Below are 24,106 nucleotides of genomic sequence, written 5' to 3' on the forward strand. Positions count from 1 at the left end.
TAATGAAAGCAGAAATAAATGATATTTTAAAAAGAATCAGCAAAACCAAAAGCTGGCCCTTTGTAAAATAGGCCTACTTCTGCCATGGTTGATTTAGCATAAAAGACCTAAATAATACTTAAAATTGGAAAAGGTCATACGGTTACCTAGGTGACTCAGTTGGTTAAGCGGCTGCCTTGGGCTGGGGTCGTGATCTCCGGGTCCCTGGGTCCTGGGATCCAGCCCTGTGTTGGGCTCCCTGCTCAGCAGTGTCGGCCTCTCCTTTTCCCCCTGCCTTTCCCCTTGTTTGTCCTCTTAGGGGCATGCTCTCTCAGATCTTAAAAAAGAAATGGAAAAGGTCATGAATCAACTATAGCAGAGATTTTAAAAGTCTCAAAACTGAAGAAAACCTGTTGAACAAAAGAAAAAACCTGGGGGTTCCTTCAATAAATAAATGACAAAGGGGGAAAAAGCGACATTTGTAGATTAAAACAAAAATGAAATGAACTTGTGGATTCAAACTATAAAAGTAGGAAACATTACAAGACCAGAGTCTGAACACTGGTATTTGATAAGAGATTAGTTTGATAATAGTATGAGATAATTTTTTAAGCATTCTTTGGCAATACACATAAAACTGTTGACATGTGAAGTCTCTGGGATCTGTGTCAGTATGTGAGAGGCAGATGTGGGAGGGATGTTGATAACTGGTAAGGCTAGGATGGGAACAGGATGTTCAGGATATTACTTTGTCTCCTTTTGCACATTTGAAATTTTCCGTAACCAAACTATTTCAACTATTAGAGTAAATACTAACAGTAATTCTTTGCTGATAAATTTGTAAACAGTCTAAATGGACATTTCCGGAAATATACAATGTATGTGTGTACATACATATTTGCTCTAAATGGACATTTCCTGAAATATATGATGTATGTGTGTACATATTTGCATACATATACATAAAGTTTACAAAAACTAAATCAGAAATAGAAAACCTGAATAAATCTTACCAAATTAACAAAATTGATTTTGTACTTAACTATGTAAATAGAAAAGTTGATCAGACTGGATTTTACCAAGTACTCAGGGAACAGGTTATATAAAGTTTCAGAAAATTGAAGGAAAAAAACATTCCCTAGCCAATTCTATCAAAACTAAACAGCATGAGTGAGAGTTATATATAAACCAGGATCATTTATAGGAGGGGGGAGGGAGACCAAAAAAACTAAGCAATAACTAAACCTAATAAAAAATTTTTAGAAATCATGACCTAGAAATTCTTGGACAGTTTAATATTAGAAAATCGAATGATATAGTTTTCCATATTAACAGATTATAGGAAAAAAAAAAAACAGATTATAGGAAAAAATCCAGATATATCAGTAGATGCAGAAACAATACTCAGTGAAACTTGATGAAAATTAGAAATTCCATCACAGGAGAATGCATCTTAACCATGATGAAGAGTATCTACTAAAATCCTAATTCAAACGTAACTAATGGTTAAACCTTAAAAGCATTTCCTGTAAGCTCAGGACAAGTCAAGAATGTCTGTTGTCAGTGTTTTATTTGGTAATATTTTGAAATCCTGGTCAGTGCAACAGAATGAGGAAAAGAAAGAACAGTTCATCAGTTGTAGAAATCAGCTGCTTTTCTTTTTTTTTTCTTTTTTTTTTTTTTTAGCTGCTTTTCTTTATTAGAGCCAAAGTCAGTTGGAAAATAAAACTTTTTAAAGCACCGTTTACATTAAGAACAAATCAGAAAGTACCAGGAAGCAAATGTTAAAGTTATATGGAAATGCATAAAAGAAAGCCTATAGAAATGGGAGAGAGAGATCATTTTCATGGATGGGAAGATTCAGTATCACAGAAATGTTCATTGTTCTCTAATTTATCAATTTAAAGTAATTCCAGTCCAGATCCCAGGAGAGCTTTCCAGGGAAGTTGGCAGGCTAATTCACACAGAAGAGGAAAATGTTCAGAAGAACCATAACAATTTTGAGTAAAAACAACCCTTCAAGATAAAGTTGTGGTCATTGGATAGAATGCAGTTGTCAGCAGGATATGTAAACTAATAAAATTGAATAAAGTATCTAAAACTACACATGTATGGTGGTTGCCAAAGGGCAGGTGGGTGAGGGGATAGGTGAAGTAGATAAGGGGAATTAAGAGGTATAGACTTCCAGTTATAAAATAAATAAGCCACAGGCATGAAAAGTATAGCATGGGGAATTTAGTCAATAATACTGTAATAATGTTGTTTGGTGACTACACTTAACATGGTGAGCACTGAGTAATGTGTAGGATTGTTGGATCACTGTGTTGTACTCCTGAAATTAATATAACACTATGTGAACTATATTGCAACTTTTTAAAAGTAAAAAGAAAACTACACATGTATGGAAACTTGGTATATGACAAATGTACAGGTATACCTTGGAAATGCTACCAGTTCAGTTCCAGACCACAACAAAGTGAATACGGCAATAAAGGGAGTCAAATGAATTTTTTTGTTTTGTAGCGCATATAATAACAGTTATGTTTATACTGTACCGTAGTCTGTTAAGGGTGCAATAGCATTATGTCTAAAAAATAATGTACATACCTTTAATTCAAAAATGCTTTATTGCTAAAAAAAAAAAAAAATGCTAACCAGCATCTGAGCTTTTAGCAAGTCCTGTAATCTTTTTGCTGCCTCAATATGAATGTCTGCTGTCAATCAGGGTGGTGGCTGCTGAAGGCTGGGGTGGCTGTGACAATTTCTTAAAATAAGAGAATAATCAAGTTTGCCTCATCAATGGACTCTTCTTTCACAAATGATTTCTCTGCGCCGTATGATACTGTTTGGTAGCATTTTACCCACAGAACAACTTTTAAAATGGAGTCAATCCTCTTAAACCCTGTGGCTGCTTTATCAACTGAGTTCGTGTGATATCCTGAATTCTCTGTTGTCATTTCAGCAGTCTTCACACCATCTTCACCAGGAGTACCTTCCATCTGAAGAATCACTTTCTTTGCTCACCCATGAGAAAGTCCTCTTCTGTTAAAGTTTTATCATGAGATTGTTGCAATTCAAATCTAGTAATTTCAGTTTGAAATATTGAGAAAATTACCAAATGTGACCCAGAGACACAAAATGAGCAAATTCTATTGGAAAACTGGCTCTGATAGATTTGCTGGATACAGTGTTGCCACAGACTTTCAATATGTAAAAAACGCAGTATCTGAGAAGCACAAAAAACAAGGTATGCTTGTATTTTTACAGAAGGGCCACTGAGAACAATGGACTGGAAAACTACTTGCATACTCAAACACCAGTGACTTCTTTTTTATACATAAGTAGATTTTTCTGAAACATCACCCATTAACTGCTTTATTCCATTTTGAATATTAACTGGTTAGAGTGTTTAATCTTTCACATTTTTTCCTTTGAATTTCTTTTTTTTTTTTAAAGATGTTATTTATTTGTTCATGAGAGATAGAGAGAGAGAGGCAGAAGCAGGCTCTACGCAAGGAGCCCAATGTGGGACTTGATCTCTGGACCCCAGGATCATGCCCTGAGCCAAAGGCAGACAGTCAACCACTGAGCCACCCAGGCGTCCCTCCTTTGAATTTCTTAAATCTGTTTGCCCATTTAGTTAAACACAGTTTTAAAAATTTGATCCAATTCCCATGTCAATTGTGTATAATATTTTGGGTTTTTAATTTTTAAAATTTAGTGATTAAAGTTATATTTTCCAGTGTTACAAACAACATTTCTAAAAATTTATGAAAAAAAATTTCTCCAAGAAGTATTTCAGAAAGAGCAAGAACTAAGAATAATTTCGTAAACACTTAGATAAGTAAATATTATCAAATAAGAAAGGAAAAACTATTAATATTATAGGTATAGAGGAAATCCATGTTCCCATTATCTTTTCTACATACCCTGAGTTTGAGTTTTATAATTCCTATATACAGTTTTGTATCTTCATATTTATGTACTATGCAAATATATACTATTCTGTATATTTTTAAAATTTGTATCAATTGTGGAAATCACTATCCATTCTTTTAGATATTTAATTTGCTTCCGCTTTTTTTATTTATTTATTTATTTAAGGCAAGGAGAGAGGGAGAGAAAGAATCTCAAGCAGACTCCTTAAGTGCAGAGCCCACTGTGAGGCTTGAGCTCACAACACTGAGATCATGACCTGTGCCGAAATCAAGTCGCTCAACCGACTGAGACTCCCAGGAGCCACTGCTTTCACATTTTAATATATTAAATATAATGCTGCTCTAAACATTTTTGTATTTTTATTATGCCTATGTGTGATGATTTTGTTTAGTAATATATCCGGAAGTGTAGTTTTTGTATTGTAGGACATGACCATTTTCAGCTTTACCAGAGCATGCCAAAGGCTTTACAAAGTGTTTGTGGCAGTTTATTCTTTTAAAGCAAGTTAAAAGCATTTTCATTATTCAATCCTTGCTGGCACTTGGTTGTGTCAGGATACTTGGTCATGTCAAGTAATATATAGTAAAAATTTTTTGCCAGGCATGGCCCTATGACAGCTGCCATAATCCAGAACAGTTCTGGGTGGCCCGGGTGGCTCAGCAGTTTAGAGCCACCTTCAGCCCAGGGCCTGATCCTGGAGACCCAGGATCGAGTTCCACATCAGTCTCCCTGCATGGAGCCTGCTTCTCCCTCTGCCCGTGTCTCTGCCTCTCTCTCTCTCTCTCTCTCTCTCTCTCTCTCTCTCTCTCTCATTAATAAATAAAATCTTTATAAAAAAAAATCCATCACCCCCAAGAAATTATCTCATGCTGTTCCTCTACAGTCAAAACCAATCTTCAATCTTGACTCTTGGCAACTAATGATCTTTTGCTGTTCTATAGTTTTGCAGTTTCCAAAACTTCATATAAATAGAATCACAGTTTGAGTCTGAATTCTTTCATTTAGTATGATGCATTTGAGATTCTTGTTAGTGCATGTACCAGTAGTTTTATCTGTTTTATTGCTGAACAGATTTTATTATATAGATATGCTTACTGTAGTTTACTCTTACCAGCTGAACAACATTTGGACTGTTTCCAATTTTTGGTTATTATGGATAAAACTGTTACATTTCTGTACAGGTTGTTTTGTGTAAACATGTTTTTAATTTTTCTGGATATCCATCCCTGAGACTACTGATTCACATGATAGCTTTATAAGAAACCACCAAGCTGTTTTCCAAAGTGCTTATATTGTTTGGCATTGGAACAAGGAGTGTTACCAAATTTTCAATTGCTCTACATAGTTCTCAGCACTTGGTATTATCAGTTCTTTTTTTAATTATAGTTACTCTGATGAAGGTATATGCTGTAAGTTTTAACTTGCAGGTTTATAATGTCTAAATCTTTGATGAAGTGTCTGCTATGGCCATTTTAAGATTAGATAGTTTTCTTACTGTTCAGTTTCGAGTTCTGAATTAAGCCTTTTGGCAAGTGATTTGCAAACATTTTCTCCCAGTTGGTGGCTTTTCATTCAACAGTGTCTTTCACAGAGAAAAAGTTTAATTTTCATGCAAATTATGAATTTTTAAATGAATTTTCCTATGATGTATCTAAGAGCTCTTTGACCCAAAGTCCTAAGAATTTGTTCCTACATTTCCTTCTGAAACTTTTACAATTTTATACTTAGGTTTATGACCCATTTTGAGTTAATTTTTGTATAAGGTATTAGGTATAGCTCAAGATTCTTATTTTCTTTGTCTCTTTTTATTTTTGGCTATGGATGTCTGATTTTTCTAGCACCATTTGTTGAAGACTTCTTTCTCCATTGAATTGCCTTTGTATCTCTGTTAAAAATAATAAGAATAGCTTTATTTGTAAGAATCTATTTCTGGGCTCGGTTCTGTTTTGTGGATGTCTGTCCTTTTGTCAGTGCCACATTGTCTTGTTTATTGGAGCTTTAAAGTCTACACTTGTGCACTCTACAGCTTCCAGTGTGGTGCTGAATAGGAATTACCTTGTTACTGATTTTGAGGGGGAAAGCATTCAGATTTTCACCATTAAGTATGGTGTCAGCTCTGGGTTTTTATAGATGCCGTTTACCAGGTAACAGAAGTTCTGATCTGTTTCTCTGAGATTTTCATTAAATGGATGTTGATTGTTTAACAAATCGATCATGTAGCTTTTCTTTTTTAGTCTATTTATAATAGTGGCTTACATTTACTCTTCAAAATTTAAACCAGCCTTGCATTCCTCAGATAAACCACATTTAGTTGTGATTATATGAAAGTATTATACTTTTTACATATGTTGCTAGATTAGATTGGCTGATATTTTGTTGAGGATTTTTGCATCTATTTTCTGGGGTAATGATTTTTTTTTTTTTTTAAGATTTTATTTAAAAAAGAGAGAGAGAGAGGCAGAGACACAGGCAGAGGGAGAAGCAGGCTCCATGCAGGGAGCCTGATTTGGAACTCAGTCCCAGGTCTCCAGGATCAGGCCCTGGGCTGAAGGCGGCACTAAACCACTGAGCCAGCCGGGCTGCCCTGGGGTGATGATTCTGATACCATTTCCAATTTGTAGAGTTTTTTTGTTTTTCTTTTGTTTTTGTTTTTGTTTGTTATTTTGTTTTTGTTTTTGTTTTTGTTTTTTAAGACCAAGCAGTTCTCAGACACTAGCTGGGTGTCCTACAATTCAGCTCAGTTCTGATCTACCTGGAGATGGCATCAGATTCCAAGAATTGGGGGCTCAGTCTCACAAGTCTGGCCTCCACTTAAGATGCCAGTCTCATGTCCAGGTTGTCACCTGTGCTTTTGACCAATTGGCTATAAATCAGGTTTCTATGAGCCCCTCCTTGAGTTTGATTAATTTGCTAGAGAGGCTTAGAGAACTCAGGAAGCCAATTTACTTACTTAAATTTTAAGTAAGAGCATATTAAAGGATAAAAATCAGGGGTGCCTGGGTGGCTCAGTGGTTGAGTGTCTGCCTTCGACTCAGGGTGTGATCCCGGGATCCCGGATTGAGTCCCACATCGGGCTCCCTTCATGGAGACTGCTTCTCCCTCTGCCTATGTCTCTGCCCCACCCCCATGAATAAATAAATAAAAATTTTTTTTTAATCAACAGCTAGATGAAAAGACATAGGTGAGGAGGTCCTGAACAAAGAAACTCCTATCCCCATGGAGTGTGGGGCCTAGCACAATGGCAGAATGGAAAAATTCTGTTTCACCAAGGTGGAAGCTTTCAAACCTTTTGAGTTTTTATGGAAGCTTTTTTCTGTAGCATGGTTGATTAAATCATTGACCATTGGTGCTTGATTTAACCTTCAGCCACACCCCTGCCCCTCCCCAGAAATTGTGGTGGAACTGAAAGTTTAAACCTTCAACTCATAGTTGTTTCCCCTAGTAACCAGCCCATATTTTTAAGGGATTTCCAAAAAATGCCTCATATTTCTTGTTAGAAGTGTTTGGGCAATTTGTTCCTTTTAAGGAATTTGTCCATTTCATCTGAGTCATCTGATTTGGGGTCATAGAGCTGTTCACTGTATTTTTTTTATTCTTCTTGTTTTAAGAGTTTATTTTTAAGTAGTCTCTACACCCAACATGGAGCTCAATTTACAACCCCAAGATCAAGAATCGTACATCCCACTGACCGAGCCAGCCAAATGCCCCTTTTTTATTCTTAATGTAAGTTCTGTAGTGATGCCCTCCTTTTTTATTCTTGATGGTTTATATTTATTCAGATATTTATCATTTCTGTTTCATTTATGAAGTTCCAAGATTCATTCTAATGTCCTTTCTCTCCCCCCCTTTTTTTTACGATTTTATTTGTTTATTGATGAGGGACACACAGAAAGAGGCAGAGACATTGGCAGAAGGAAAAACAGGCTCCCTATGGGGAGCCCCACACAGGACTCAATCCCAGTACCCTGGGATCATGACCTGTCCCTCAACCACTAAGCCACCCAGGTGCCCCAGTATCCTTTCTCTTTTATCTAAAGAACTTGTTTAGGCATTTCTTTCATAGCAGATCTGTATACAACAAACTCTAAGTCTCTTAAGTCTTTACCAAGGTTTTTATTTATGTTGCCCTCATTCCTGAAAGAATATGTTTGCTGGATATAAAATTCTAATGTTCCCAAGTTCTCTTTTTCAGGGCTTAAAATTTTTGATGCACTGTCTTTGGCTTTGATGATTTCTGAAGAGCAATCCACAGTCACTTAGGTAGTTTGCTTCTACAGAATACATCATTTTTCTCTTTCAGATCTCAAGACTTTAAATCTTCAATTTCAAGTAGTTCAATTTTGAAGTGTGTGGCCTTTGTTTCTGTTTGTTCCTATCCTGTTTGGTGTTTGCTGAACTTTTTGAATCTAAATTTTTGCCTTTCACCAAACTTGGGACATTTTTAACAATTATTTCTTCAAATATATATATATATTTTTTTTGTAGGAGTCTCTTCTCCTTCTGAAACTTAAGTGATGTGTTAAGCCTTTTGAAATTGTCCCACAGGTCCCTGAGGCTTTATTCATTTGTTCTCAATCCTTTTTTCTCAGTATCTCATATTAGATAGTTTCTCCTGAGTCATCTTCTAGTTGGTTGACTTTCCTCTATCCTCCCCATTCTTGGGCCCATACAGCAAATTTTTTGTTTCAGGTATTTTTCATTTTCAGTTCTAAAGTTTCCATTTGGTTCTTTTTCATAATTTATATTTCTCTACTGTGATTTTCCTACTCCCTCAATGTTTGCCTTTACCTTATGGAGTATGTTTATATTGTTGCTTCAGAGTCTCTGACAGTTCTGAGGCAACTGGGTAACTCAGTCTGTTAAGCATCCAACTCTTGACTTCAGTTCAGGTCATGATCTCAGGGTCATGGGATCGAGTTCCATGTCAGGCTCATCACTGGTCATGAAAAATGCTTAAAAGTCTCTGTCTTCCTTTGCCTCTTTCATGTGTGCACTCTCTCTCTCTTTCTTAAGAAACAAAACAAAAAGTCTTTAAAGTCTTTGGCAATTCCAATATCTGGGTCTCATTAGGACTGGGATCTCTTGACTCTTTTTTTCATTTCAAAATTCACATTTCCTGGTTCTTTATATGTGAGTAATTTTTTATTATGTCCTGGACAGTTTGAGTATATGACACTGTGAACCCTGTTAGAAATACCTGGAAAATGTTGATTTTTGTTACTCATTTTATTTTTGTCAGGCAATCTACCCAGTTAGATTCAGATTGCATGTACCATGTCACTTTATGTGGGTGATGGTTCCAATGGTGGTTGGGTCTTTGTGGTCTTGCCCAGGGCATGTGCCACTCAGGGATTTGGACAGTGGCTTGTACTATAGTTTCATTCTCAACACCTTTGTCATATTTCTTTAGTTCTGTTTGATGAATACACAGCTGGGGGTGCGGGGTGGTAAACCAGAATTAGTGCTTTTTCTTTAGCTCCGTGTTCTTGTCCAAGACCTCCTTCACATTCTCCAGATAGCATGGTTTCCTTTTCCCGTTTCCTCTAGTGGCCAGAAAGTTGTTTTCTTCAATTTCTGCCTCCTAACCTGTTGTGAGTTTTGAGTATCTAAGAGAGAAGGGGAAAAAATAATAGGAATTCCCTCCATACTCCCCCAACATCATATCCTTTTCTCAATCCTGCTAGTTAGAGAGATGGGATTTCTCTTGGGGGTTTAGGTGCTGCTATAGCTGCTGCACACAGATCTTTACAACTGGTGCTGACCCAGGGCAGAGCTGATAGAGTGGAAAGAACAAACCAGATATCCCTGCTTCACCCCACTCTTCAGCTTGGAAAGGGGGCCCTCTTGCCAGTCTTCTGGCTGGGGCTCTCTCTAAGTTCCCGGAGTCCCTGGCATCTGTTTTTGCCGTGAGTTCTTGAATCAGCTCAGGAGACAAAGAAGAAAAAACTGAACCTCACCCTCTTTATGGGTCATTCAAGTTTGACTTCCCACCTACACCCATCTTTTACTTTCCAGAATTCTCATGTAGTTGCTTTTCATATTTTATCCTCGGTTTTTAGTTGTAATAGGAGAAGTAAGTCATACTGTATTTAATCTTGGCTGGTTCTGGAAGTTAAGTTTATTTTACATAATAAAATTGATTAGTTTTGTCTTTATATCTTGTGTCTTCTGTGTTTGTTTTTAATAAACTTTCCTAACCAAAGGTTATAGAACTATACTTCTATATTTTATGTGTATGCATTAGTTTTTACATTTAAGAATTGATTTTCTGTCCTGTAAGACAGGGATCTAATGTCAGTAGTCGGTTGCAGTGCCAATTATTGTGTGTCTCCTTTTGATCTGGAATGCTATACAAGCATTCCTCCTTTTTCTGTGCTTCACAAATACTGCATGTTTTACAAATTAAAGATTCAAGACTTCACTTCTGCAGATGTGATGAAACATCAAGAGAACTAGAATTAGAACTGGAGCCCGGAGATGTGACTGAATCACTGCAATCTCATGATCAAATGTGAACTGATGAGGAGTTGCTCCTTTTTTTTATTTGGAGTTAGAATGGATGTTTATTTTTTTATTTAAATTCAATTAACATAATATATTATTAGTTTCAGAGGTAGAGTTCAGTGATTCATCAGTCTTATATAATACCCAATGCTCATTACATCATATGAGAGTTGCTCTTTTTGATAAGCACGAAGTGATTTCTTCAGATGGAATCTGCTCCTGGTGAAGACTGTTGAAATGACAACAGAGGATTCAGAATATTACATGAGTTTAGTTGATAAAACAGCTGTAGGGCTTAAGAGGATTGATTCCATTTTAAAATGAATTCTGTGGTTAAAATGCTACTAAACAGCATCACAATCTGCAGAGAAGTTATTTGTGAAAGAAGAGTCAAATCAGTGCAGCAAACTTCATTTTTTAAGAAATTGTCACAGCCTTCAACAGCCACCACCTTGATCAGTCAGCAGCCATCCACATTGAGGCAAGACCATCCACCAGCAGAAGGATTGATTTGCTGAAAACTTAGATGCTGGTCAGCATTTTTTTTTTAGCAATAAGAATTTTTGAATTAAGGAATGTACATTTTGTAGACAATGCTATTGCATGCTTAACAGACCACAGTACAAGCTAACTGTTTTATGCATTGGGAAACCAAAAACTTAATTTGACTCACTATATATTGCAGTATTCCCTTCCTTGTCTGGAAGGAAACACCCAGTACCTCCATGATAATGTCCATAGTTCCTTTCATTGTCCATAGAAGATTTCATTGCATTGGTGGGGGCTGTCTTCTGAGGCACCAATAGACAGCATTCCTTTTTCCCTTCACATTGAGAATATGGAGATTCAAAATAGCTCCTTTATTACAGCAAAGGCTAGAGGAAGCAGCTTAGTGAGAGAGTTGTATTAGACTTGCTAATTCTCTACCCATCAGTTCTACCACCCACCTAAGTCTAGCCTAGACCAGTCCAGCCCCAGGAAAGTTTGCATCTGCAGAGAAAACCCACTTATTCAGGTCACTGCTTCCTACTCACCAGTCCAGGGAAAGAAGGAAGGAAAAAGAGACCAGACTCCACATCCTCAAGGTAACTCACTCCACTTCCCTGAGGAGGGTGTAGGAGTGGAAAAAGAGACCAGGAGCATTGGCAGACCTGTCATACAGCCTGGGAGAAAGAGAAGTAGTTAGTGCCCGCACCCCCATCCCCGCCATTTCAATTTGTCAGGTTTTTATTGTTAGAATTTTTTTTTTAAGATGATTTGTGTATTAGATTGAAGATGAGCGGGGGAAGGGACAAAAGGCGAAGAAACAGACTCCCCACTGAGAGGGGAGCTGGACAGGGAGGTAAGGCTGGATCACAGGACCCCTGAGGTCATGACCTAGGTCAAAGTCAGATGCCTAACTAGCTGAGCCACCCACGCACCCTTTGTTAGAAATATTTCCTGAAAATTAGTTGCACTAAACCATTTCAATATTTAGCTGCATTCACAACAGAAAAGAATGTCATGATCATAGGACTTAAAAAATATATCTTTAAGGAGCATTAACTATGGCCTGTACAGTACCATGTTTCTTTGGATTAAAAAAAAAAAAGCAGAGAGTAAGTACTTCAGACTTCTTGATGATTTTTCTGAGATCTACCAGTTCATAGTTTTATAAACCTAGTCATGTATTCATTACTTGCTATGAGCAAAAATTACACTAGATATAATTAGCACATGGTTCTCATTGGAAGGCCTCACAGTATACTAGAGAAGAGAATTACGGTATTGGTGATACTTGCTCACTACCACAGAACCATGGACAGAATGTTTCGATTATGTAAACAATGGAGAAATTGAGAACTAGTGTTATATTTAAGGAAACCTATTGTTTCTATGTAATTGTGAAGATTTTGTGAAGTTTTGAAATGGTAATCCTATTTAATTCTGTTTCTCTACCATTTTCAGGGAAGTAAGTAACCAATGATCATTTCAAATAAATGATCATTCCAAATGAAAATTACTTGGTCCATATATATCCCTTTGAGGTGTATTTTTTAATTTTTTGCTCTTAGTTTGTGCCATCAAGGTATTTTAGCAGGAAGAGATACCTGACATTACATTGTTTTTATATAAAGTCTTTTAAATTAAGAGGCGGGATGTGACTGGCTGGCTCAATCAGTAGAGCAGGTGACTCCTGATCTTATGGTTGTGCATTCAAGCTCATGCTGTGCATAGAGATTACTTAAAAATAAAATCTTTAAATAAATAGATGGAGGTGGCATCATACTGCTACCTCAGAGATAGAAACCAGAATGAATACTTATTATATGTGTTTAATGACAAAGGAAATCTTTATTCTCTGCTCACTAAAATTTTAATTATAGAGTCACATAGGGGCAACTAGAGCAAAAAGTGAACTGTGTGCGTGTGTGTGAGCATAAAAGACATCCCAGGGAGTGGAGAGAACACAAGTGTTGGAGCCAGGCCAACCTAGGTCACATCACTCTGAGTAACCTTGGGCAAATTCTTAATCATCTGAACCTTAATTTTCTCCCTGCCTGTAAGGAATAATAGCTACTGCATTCACTTCTTTAGAGCTATGCAGATGTGTTTCTAAGCCCACAACCTGAACATGAATGCTCCCAGTCTTTCTAAGCCTATGATCTAAAGGAAATCTTCAAACAAAAGTGGGCCAACTGTATTTTAAGAACTTAGTGCCAGGTAGCAAGCTGCCTATAAAATTTCAAGAAAGAGAATGCTAAACAAAATAGATAGTGCTTATTTTGATACTGCAATTTATATCTTCCTGATTGAAAATGTAGAAATTGTTATTTATGGGGTGAAGCCTTAAAACTACGTAAATGTGCAATATAGAATAGGGGGTAAATGACAGGAGATCATGGGGGACGTGTATGGTTATGAAGAGTATAGATAAGATAAAAATGGTTTTGATGTGTTACAGGATATTATATATATATATATATATTACAATTAAACTTGGGTTTAAACTTAAAAAACTGGGAAAAAAAAAATCCCAACAGTTGCTGAATGATTCTTTCATTTTCCCAATTGGTTGGTGCCATCATAAAAAAAAAAAAAAAAAAAAAATCACGTAACAGAGCCAGTGAGCCTCATGGAGCAAAAGGTTTCTTTATAGACAAAACAATAACTTTCAGTTTCTTAATGCTTAGTTCCACTAAGAACTAAAGGAGACCGGCAGCCTTAGTTCTTTTAACTCCTTCGATGCCAGCCTTCTAGCTGTTGGGTTTCTGTCAGCTGTCATATCTACCATGTTGACAAAATAGTGAAACTACAACATTCAAATGTATCTTTTCAAAAGCAGGATTTTTCTTTGTTTTAATGTTACAGATTTATTTGAGGTTCCTAGATTATCAAATGGAGCACTCAAATGAATGCAAGAGAAACTTTGTTGCAGTTTATGATGGAAGCAGTTCTATTGAAAATCTGAAGGCCAAGTTTTGCAGCACCGTGGCCAATGACGTAATGCTGAAAACAGGAGTTGGAGTGATCCGAATGTGGGCCGATGAGGGCAGTCGGCTGAGCAGATTCAGAATGCTCTTTACTTCCTTTGTGGAGCGTAAGTAAATACTACAACACTGAGATCTTTTTACACAATTTTCATTCATTCAGAATTCAGTTATGGCGCATTTCCTCTTGACAAAGACTGCAAGTCAAAGAGAAGGCAGAAATAACTAAGTTTTAGTCCCTGTTCTCAAAGAATTATCTGTTCTAGGTGAAAAACCACATTAATACATACATTGCAACACTGCCTTATTACAAAGGTGTAAACATATGACAGGAAATGCAGAATGGAAACTTCAAGATTTTCAGATTTAAAAATAATTATCAGTAGTATTAATTTAAAAAAAAAAGTAGTATTAATTCAGCTTGGTGAATCATTATGAGCCTGCCAAACCATGCTCATCAAAATTTAGGTAGGCTGTTTTTTCTTTTTAAATAATTTTAAGCTGATCTAAAATTTTTTAAATAGGACAGAATTTTCATATGTCCTTTACTCAGATTCCCCTAATAGTGTAGTAAAACTGAAAATGAACACTGAAAATGAGTAATAATACAGTATTATTGACTGATACATAGACCATATCCACACATCACTGGTTTTCCCATTAATGTCTTTTTCTGATGCAGGATCCACGTTGCATCTATCTACTTGTCATCTCTCCTTTAGTCTCCTCAATCTGTGATGGTGCCTCAGTCTTTGGTGTCCTTGATACATTTGAAGAGCACTGGCCATTTATTTGGTAGAATGTTGTCCATTTGAGTTTCTCTGATGTTTTCTCATGGATTCATTTGAGGTTATATATTTCTGTCAGTATCACAGAGAGAACATTACACCTTTCCCGCACATCACACCGGTGAGGTGGGTGTGTGCAATGCAGATTTGTCCCTCGTTAACTTCCCTCACTTCCTTGGGGAGCTGTCAAGATTCTCCACTATAATGTTACTAATTTTTTCATTTCTAGTTAATAATGCTCTTTGAGACTATGCAGATATCCCTTTGCTCATAATTATAGTGTCTGTTAATGGTTTTCATCTGTAATAGGTGATACCATAGTGTTTACCTAATGGTAGTTTACTGTCTCCATTATTCCTTCTACACTTATTAATTGTAATTCTTTTGTGAGGAAGAACTGTTTTTTCCCTCATTTATCTTTTGGTGATTTATATCAGTATGAGTTTATGGATTTTTATTTTATGCCATTATTATTATACATATAAAATTATATAACAATATAACATACAATTAGTATAATACTAACATTATTTTGTTGCTCAAAGTCCCAGCTTTGGCCATTGGGAGCTCCTTCAACTTGTCTCTTTTATCCTTTGTTTTTTGTTGTTTTGGCGGGGGCGGGGGGGGGGGGGGGTGTTTAAATCACTTTCTTTCTATCACCACAAGATAGCCCAGGCTTGATTGTGTTTTCCCCGGCCCAGCCCTAGAACCAACCACATTTCCAAGAAGCCCTTTTCTTCTCCTCAGAAAACACTGCTAAAAATGCTTACAGGGTTTTTTTTATAGGAATCATAATGAATCCATAGATTGCTTTTGAATAGTAGAGTCATCTTAATATTAAATCTTCCAGTGTATGAACCCAAAATGTCTCCCAGTTTGTTTGTTGTTTTTAAATTTTTTCAAGAATGTTTTATTCTGGAGACGCCTGAGTGGCTCAGCAGTTGAGCGTCTGCCTTTGGCTCAGGGCGTGATCCTGGAGTTCCAGGATAGAGTCCCATATCGGGGTCCCCAGAGACGGCTGTCTATGTCTCTGCCTCTCTCTGTGTATCTCTCATGAATAAATAGAATCTTTTAAAAAAAATGTTTTGTTCTGTATACAAATCTACATTGTTAGTGTGTAGAAATGCACCTGATTTTTGTTTGCCGTTTGTATCCTGCAGCATTGCTGAATTAGTTTATTAGTGTGTAATCTTGTTAGCGTTTTCTACATATAAGATTATGTTGTCTGCGAACAGGTACTTTTCCTGGATGCTATTTTATTTTTCATTTCCTTTTCTTGTCTCATTGTTCTTGCTAGAACTTCTAGTACTATACTGAATAGAAATGAAAAGGGACACCCATGTCTTGTGTCTGATCTTCGGAGAAAAGCTTTCAGCCTTTCACTCTTGAATAGGTGTTAGCTGTGGGGTTTTCATATATGGCTTTTATCACGTTGAGGAAGTTTTCATCTGGTCCTAGTTTATTGAGTGTTTTCATCATGAAAGGATGTTGAATTTTGTCAAATTCTGATTCAATGGAAATGATCATGTCATTTTTCCCCCTTTCATTCTGTTAATGTATATTACATTGATTTTTGTGTGTAGAACCATTTTTATGTTCCAGGAATAAGTCCCACTTTGTCATGATGTATAATCCTTTTAATATGTTGCTGAATTCAGTGCTAGTATTTTGTTGAGGATTTTTGCATCAATATGCATGAGGAGTATTGGTCTGTAGTTTTCTAATAGTATCTTTCTGGTTTTAGTAGATGGTTATGCTGGTCTTTAGAATGAGTAAGAAGTGACCCCTTCTCTTCAACTTTTTGGAAGAGCTTGAGAGTTGACATTCTATAAACATTTGATAGAATTCACCAGTGAAACCATCCAGTTTAGGGCCTTTCTTTGTTGGGAGATAGTTTGATTACTGATTCAGTCTTCTTACTAGTTAGAGATCTATTCAAATTTTCTTTTTTTTTTTTTTTAAGATTTTATTTATTCATGAGACAGAGAGAGAGAGAGAATGAGAGAGAGGCAGAGACACAGGCAGAGGGAGAAGCAGGCTCCATGCAGGGAGCCTGATGTCCGATTCAATCCGAGGACTCCAGGATCACACCCTGGGCTGAAGGCAGGCACTAAACCGCTGAGCCACCCAGGCATCCCTAATTTCCACATATTTATGAATTTTCCAGTTTATTTGAAAAAGATACAAAAGATACTTTGTATGATGTCAGTCTTTTAAGATTTTTATGTGTCTGTGGCAGAACATTTGGTCCATCCTGGAGAAAGTTCTATATACACGTGAGAAAAATGTGTATTTCTCTGTTGTTGGGTGGAACTTTATGTATGTATCTATTAGGTCCAGTTGGTTTATAGTATTAGTCTTTTATTTGCTTATTTATCTTCTGTATGGCTGTTTTACCCATTATCGAAAGTGGAATATTGAAGTCTCCAACCATTTTTGTAGAATATCTAATTTCTCCCTTAAATTCTAATAGTGTTTGCTTCCTATACTTTAGGACTCTGATTTTTGGTTTATATTTTTTTATAATTGTTCTATCTTCTTGATGAATCTCTTTTACCAATAACAGTGTCCCTCATTGTCATTTGCAGCAGTTTTGATTTAAAGTCTACTTTTGTCAGTATTTGTATGGCCACCCCAGCTGTCTTTTTGGTAACTATTTGCATGGAACATCTTTCTCCATTTATTCATGTTCAACCAATTTTTATCTTTAGATCTAAAGTGAGTCTTTTGTAGAACAGTGTATAATTGGACCTTGTAGGAGGGTTTTATTATCTATTCTGTCAATCTCTGCTTTTTGAATAGAGGGTTTAACTCATTTAGATTTTTAGTAATTAGTAAGAAGGAAGGACTTCTGCCCTTTGGCTGTTTGTTTTCTAAATGTCTTAAAGCTTTTTGTCCCTCATTTCCTTCATTATTACTTTCTTTTGTGGTTAATCGATTTTTTTGTGGCAACACATTTGAATTTCCATTTGTGTATATTCTTTAGATATTTTCTTTGTAGTTATAATGGGGTTTTGTCTTTTTATGAGTTAGTTATGTCTTTAAAAGTCATCTTTAGGGATCCCTGGGTGGCGCAGTGGTTTGGCGCCTGCCTTTGGCCCAGGGCGCGATCCTGGAGACCCGGGATCGAATCCCATGTCGGGCTCCCGGTGCATGGGGCCTGCTTCTCCCTCCGCCTGTGTCTCTGCCTCTCTCTCTCTCTCTGTGACTATCATAAATAAATAAAAAATTAAAAAAAAAAAAAAAAAAGTCATCTTTACAGGATGCCTGGGTGGCTTAGTGGCTGAGCACCTCCCTTCCGCCGGAGTCCCAGGATCGAGTTCCACATTGGGCTCCCTCCATGGAGCCTACTTCTCCCTCTGCCTGTGTCTCTGCCTCTCTCTCTCTCTCTCTCTCTCTCTCTGTCTCTTGTGAATAAATAAAATCTTTAAAAAATTAAAATTAAAAAAATAAAAGTCATTTTTACTATTTTGTGGGCATGTGAGAACCTTTTCATATTAAAGAATGGGGTAGCTCATGTATAGATCCTGACCTAGCTTAAAAGTGGAGACACTCTTGAGGACAGATTTTAGGATCCTTCCCTTAAACTTCTGATAATTCACATGAACAAATTCTAGGAAAAAATTGGTTCTATTGCCCATCTCCTATAAAAGTCCAAATGACTGTTTTGTTGATTTTATTTGTCATAAGTGCAAATCATATTACATTAGCTTTGATTTTTTTTAAAAATGACCTTCAAAAATACCATCATGTTTTTGGCTTGATTTAATTTTAATCTGCATTTGGATAGTGCTGAATGATTAGTCTCTCTCAACTAGTCCCTTTCCTCATGGCCACTTCTGTTCAAAGAAAATTACCATTTAAAGACTCATCCAAACTGCCCCAGTGTAGTTGAAGGTATATGTTCACATCACATATATTTTAAAAATAAATGGTAGATCTTCTATATTATCCTCATAAGGAAATATTTTCACTTTTATATACTGACTAATGAATACAGTAACATGGTAAACTATGATTTTTGCAAATCAAAATCTGTAAATATAAAGGTGTAAGAGTAAGATACTATCAGATATTTTCTTAAGAAATTTAGGACTTAGGGGCAGCCCAGGTGGCTCAGCGGTTTAGCACTACCTTCAGCCTAGGGTGTGATCCTGGAGACCCGGGAGCACATTGTGCTCCCTGCATGGAGCCTGTTTCTCCCTCTGCCTGTGTCTCTCTGTATCTCTCATGAATAAATAAATATTTAAAAAAAAAAATAAATTTAGGGGCAGCCCTGGTGGCGCAGCGGTTTAGTGCCGCCTGCAGGCCGGGGTGTGATCCTGGAGACCCAGGATTGAGTCCCACATTGGGCTCCTTGCATGGGGCCTGCTTCTCCCTCTGCCTGTGTCTCTGCCTCTCTCTCTCTCTCTCTCTCTCTCTCTCTCTGTCTCTCATGAATAAATAAAAAATAAAATCTTTAAAAAAAATTAAATTAAATTTAAAAAGAAATTTAGGAATTAGTAATTTTTCCCTTTACTTATAATTTCAAGATATTATATTACTATTCCATGGATTCTATGTTAAATTCATGAATGGTATGTGACCTATACAAGCTTTTGCTATAGCTGAACTCTTCTATCTATAATTTTAAAAGACTTGATGAATTGCTAAATGACTAGCTGGGTTATGAAACCTATTTAGCCAACCACCCTTCCTACCTTCCTTCCATTCATTTATTTAACATTTATCTTACAAGATGCTGTATTTGCTATGAAGACACAAAAATGGATGAAACAGTCCCTGCTCTAAAAGATCTTATTATAGTCACTTAGGTGAGGTAACTTATATGCAAATGAGGCAGTTGCAGGAATGACTATGACAAAGAATGAGACAGAAAATGAAGTGCTTCCTGATTAAATATGCAGGTTACTTCTAGCAGGCAGCATTGATTATGGAGCAAGTAGTTAAGGTAGGGACTTGGGTTTATTCTTGAGGACAGGTAGGTTTTAGAAGGTAGAAATGTTGAATAATTGAAGTTATTATTCCAAACAGAGGCTACAGAGTGAATAAAATGCATAGAGCCCAGGCTTATCTGGATCACAAGAAGTAGTAGAAGAAAGAAGAGAGAAAAATGAGTCAAGAAAGAGAGATTAAAACTAGAGTTAGAAGGCCTTTAAATTAAAGGCTAAAATTAGAGTTCATATTAAAGGCATTGGGGAGTTTTGAAGGGTTTCATACTACAGAATGACAATCAGAGCCATGCTTCGGTTGTGGTGTAGAGGCTTTGTAGGAGAGAGGCTGACTTCCATAGTGGGGAGCCCTGGGGGTATGGGGGGACCAGGACAGTCTGAACCCAAGCAGTGACAGAAGAGAGACTTGTGGACGTAGCATCAACAGGATTTGGTGACTGAGCAGACAAAAGTAACAGAATGGGTCAAAGATACCTATAGCTGCCGTCTGACTTGGAAAATGAAAATTGGAGAGATAAGAGGGAAAAGTAATTTGGATTTTTAATCCAGTTATTTTGGATTTAGTGAGTTTCTCAAGTAGCTGGAAATGTCAAGAGCTCAGCAGTGATATTTACCGTGAGTAAACTGTGTTGCTGCTTCTTGTTGCCCTATGAATCTAAGCAGTTTCAAAAAAGATTTTATCAACTTTTCACACTTAAAACAGCTATGTAAGGCTGCTTCACTATTTCAAATGACTACAAAGCAGTGCTTGATACAAAGATAGAGTTTCGGTTAGCAAGAAAGCGTTTCAGCGGTCTTCCTTTCTCCTTGGTTTACTTCTTCCCAGCATCTTACATCTGTGCTTTCCAGGAGTGCGCATCACCCACGGGTAGCTGCTGAACACTCATAATGTGGCCCATCTCAACTGACATGTGCGATAATTATAAAGATAGATCCTGGGTTTGAAAGAAGTGGAATGAAATAATGTAAAATATCTCATGAATAATATTTCATATGTGTTAAATGAGAATATTTTGGGTATTGTTTCAAGGCTCCTGAACAGCACCCTAATGTTAGGTGATTTGTTAGAAAGAGTCACAGGAATCAGCATGTATTTGAATACTTATGCTAAGATTTTTGAGACTGAAAGGATATGGGATCAACAAAGGAGAATTACTGTCTGATTCTGGAGAAATCCTCGCTTGGGCTTCCTTAACACTCACTCCCTCCCATGAAGGGCACACTATGCATGTGCATTTCTCCAACAACGAAAAAATGCAGAAGCATGCACAGTGTTTTGTGGAGAGAAGCCCGTTAGAGCTCAGCACCCAAGATTTTTATTGGGAGCCGGTCCCATAGGCACTCTCAGCCTTGCCTGTACCAAAATTGTAGACTCATAGCAGGAAAGAAGGTATTTGACATAAATGACATTGTTCACGCAACTCTAGGCCCTGTGAACCTTATCATCTGGGAATGGAGGAAAGCCAAGTTCCCAGTTGCCAAAGCTAAGGGCAGACCTTGCACACAGACCCTTCTAAAGGGAGCGACCTCAGTCCTGCTATAGTAACACTTCTCTGCACAGATATATTGGGTTAAATAAGCTATTAGTAAAATTAATTCCTCCTGTTGCTTTTTAATGCAGCTACTTCCTCACATTTTGGCTCACATTATATTTATTTTGGGCAGCACTGATCTAAACCTTAAATGCAAAATTCTTCTCTAATGTGTCTTAGTTAAGGTATTTCTCTATATACATTAATGATTTCTCCATCAGTACAGATATGAGAAGTAAACAGATGAAAAGCCTCCCTCAAGTGATGTCTTTACAATAATCACTAAATACAAGGCTGAGTTAAAAGTTGCAGTAGACTTAGCTCCATATCCTTAATTTGGCTTTATTATCCACGAAGAACAAGAAAACCATCCTTCCAAATAAAAAGTCATATATCTATGTGTGTATACATATATATACATATATACACATGTATATGATCAAAATAAAGGATTTTGTAAGTTTTTATGAAACAAAAGTCCCAGTTTGGAAGTCTCCTTATAATAGGCACATTAGAGAGCTCTAAACAGTACATTTTTACATGCTCATCATTAAATCAAACTATTGAAACTCTTTTGTTTTTCTCTAAGGTATTAATGATTTGTAACTGTTATGATCCATTCATGAAAACAATCAACATTTTAGAAAAGACTTATAAAGGTGGACTAATTCTGCATGAGACACTCAATACCTACCCATCATAGATGCCAGAACTAAAATAACGTAAGTTGGCTAAAATGAATGATCTAGAATAGCAGTCAGTTTGTTTGACTTCTTCCCAAGCACTGAGTACTAGTATATGTCTCACTCTTTAAGACAGGATATGGTTTTAGGAAAATAATTTCTAGGACTACAGCTGTGAAAGCAGCAGAAGTTATTTTTGTTAGAATAAATCCATAATGTGATTCTCAGTGACACACTGCCTACGGGGCCCCTGCAGGCCTCGTTGAAGAATAGGCCATCTTTCAGCATCATTGCCATATCTCATGAGAAGGGGAGGGAAACTGAAATCCTAACCCTTCTTCTTTCTCATGCTATGACCCAGTAGGGAGGAAAGGGGGAAAGTAGAAAATCCTCAGGCTTTAAGTAGAAAACAGTTCATAACTGGCACTATCTTTGCAATACTCTTTGTCCTTTACTCATAAATTCCTATAATTCAGCCATTTTTATAGTTTTTAACTGAAGTATGTCGTTAATATCCCATGTCAGTAACTGATACTTGGATTCTCTTTATAAACAGCTGTGCTTATCCACTGAAAATCCATAGAGCTTAATACAACTGTAATTATGAATATCATACATTTCTACAAAACAGTATCTGACTTTGTCGTCAGTGTTGCTTTCTTTTTTTTTTTTTAAGATTTTATTTATTTATTCATGAGAGACACAGAGAGAGAGAGGCAAAGACACAGGCAGAGGGAGAAGCAGGCTCCATGCAGGGAGCCTGACGTGGGACTCAATCCCGGAACTCCAGGATTACACCCTGGGCCAAAGGCAGGCGCCAAACCACTGAGCCACCCAGGGATCCCTCAGTGCTGCTTTCTGATTGCCTTAAACAATGTGGTGAGCAGTTGTAAAGAATTCTGTAATAAAAACTGAGGCTGCTTTCTATTCACTGTTCAATCAGTGAAAAACTTGCCAGAAAAACCTGTCTTTTTTGCCCCTTTGAAGCCATAAAGAGACATCAGAATGTGGTCACACAATGTTCTGTAGATAAACTTAAGAGCTAATGATAGTTCGACTCAAAATCCGAATACCTAGAAGCCACAGTGCTGCTTAAAACTTCACCCAGCCTGCCGTGAAAATAGCTTCTGTTCCCTGTCTCCTCATCTGTGAACTGGATAGGACTGCTCAAATTAGAGGCCAACAGGTAATGTGATAGAGGATATGATAGAACCATGCTGTAATATGGAAACCAAAGAGGAAACTCCAGTTTTCAAAGTGAAGAATTAAAGAATGCTGTGTGTTCTCTAGGCCATTGGTTCTATTATAGTGCACACAGGGGGGTGATAGAATTTTATGATCTGTATGACAAAACTGAGGTGGATACACTAGCTAATTTTGTACTTAAATAAGATACCACCATACCTTTTCATTGGCTTTTCTGTCCTCAATCTGACGGCTTCTTTATGTAACTGATACCTTTCATCCTTACAATAAGCTTTGAAACCATCAAGCATTTCTTAAGAACCATGAAATACTTAATGGTTTAAATGATACCACATAAGGGGCTCAGTCTCTGGGTAAATTCCTTACTGGTTATATACTTGATTCTTCTGAGAATAGAAGCATCAACATGATTGAGACCACTAATTTCATAGTCTCATTGGTTTTAGAAGTCTGAAGTACCCTGTAGTCCATCCCATTCGTTTAAAAAGAGGAAGTAGAGACCCAGGAAGTTAGTTAAAACCTTAAAGTAGAAGGTTAACTAATAACAGAAACAATTTTTATTAATTATAGTCCTTTTTTTTTTCTTCTCTCTGCTTCATAGCACTATTTCCCAAGTTACAGTTCTTAGCTATTTTATTTTAGATTCTTGAGTCATGAGAGCCACCTAGGGGTTATTATACTTGAACTGGAGTGGGTTAAGTAATCAGCAAATTAGCAAGCCTACAAGTTTTGTGCAAGAGAATATTTAATTGTATATAGAAAAAAACTCATGCCTGAACTCAGTTTACAGTGGGGAGGAAGAAGGGATGGACAAATCCTAGTTCATAGTGATTGACCACAGGTTATTAGCCTACTGAACTGGAACTCAGGTGAATATTGCTTTTTGGGTATTCCGCCTTAAGGAAAGATTACGTTTGCTCTCTCATTGCAAAGCAATCTTGGATTTTTTTTTTATTTTGTTGTAATTGAAGAATAATTGATACTCAGTATGGTATTAGTTTTAGTGATTTGATATTTACGTATATTATGAAATGACCACCGCAGAAAGTCTAG

General features: G+C 36.8%; 1 protein-coding gene across 2 annotated transcripts in view; it reads left to right on the forward strand.

The window, feature by feature from the left end:
- The window catches only part of NETO2 (neuropilin and tolloid like 2), a 56,903-nt gene that overhangs the window by 23,243 nt on the left and 9,554 nt on the right, over nt 1-24,106 (forward strand). For both annotated transcript variants that reach the window (XM_072750296.1, XM_072750295.1), the window contains exon 7: nt 13,774-14,002. In XM_072750296.1, coding sequence (XP_072606397.1) covers nt 13,774-14,002 — 229 coding nt within the window. The remainder of the gene's footprint in view (nt 1-13,773; nt 14,003-24,106) is intronic.

This window comes from Vulpes vulpes, chromosome 2 (assembly GCF_048418805.1).
Source record: "Vulpes vulpes isolate BD-2025 chromosome 2, VulVul3, whole genome shotgun sequence".
Lineage (NCBI taxonomy): Eukaryota > Metazoa > Chordata > Mammalia > Carnivora > Canidae > Vulpes > Vulpes vulpes.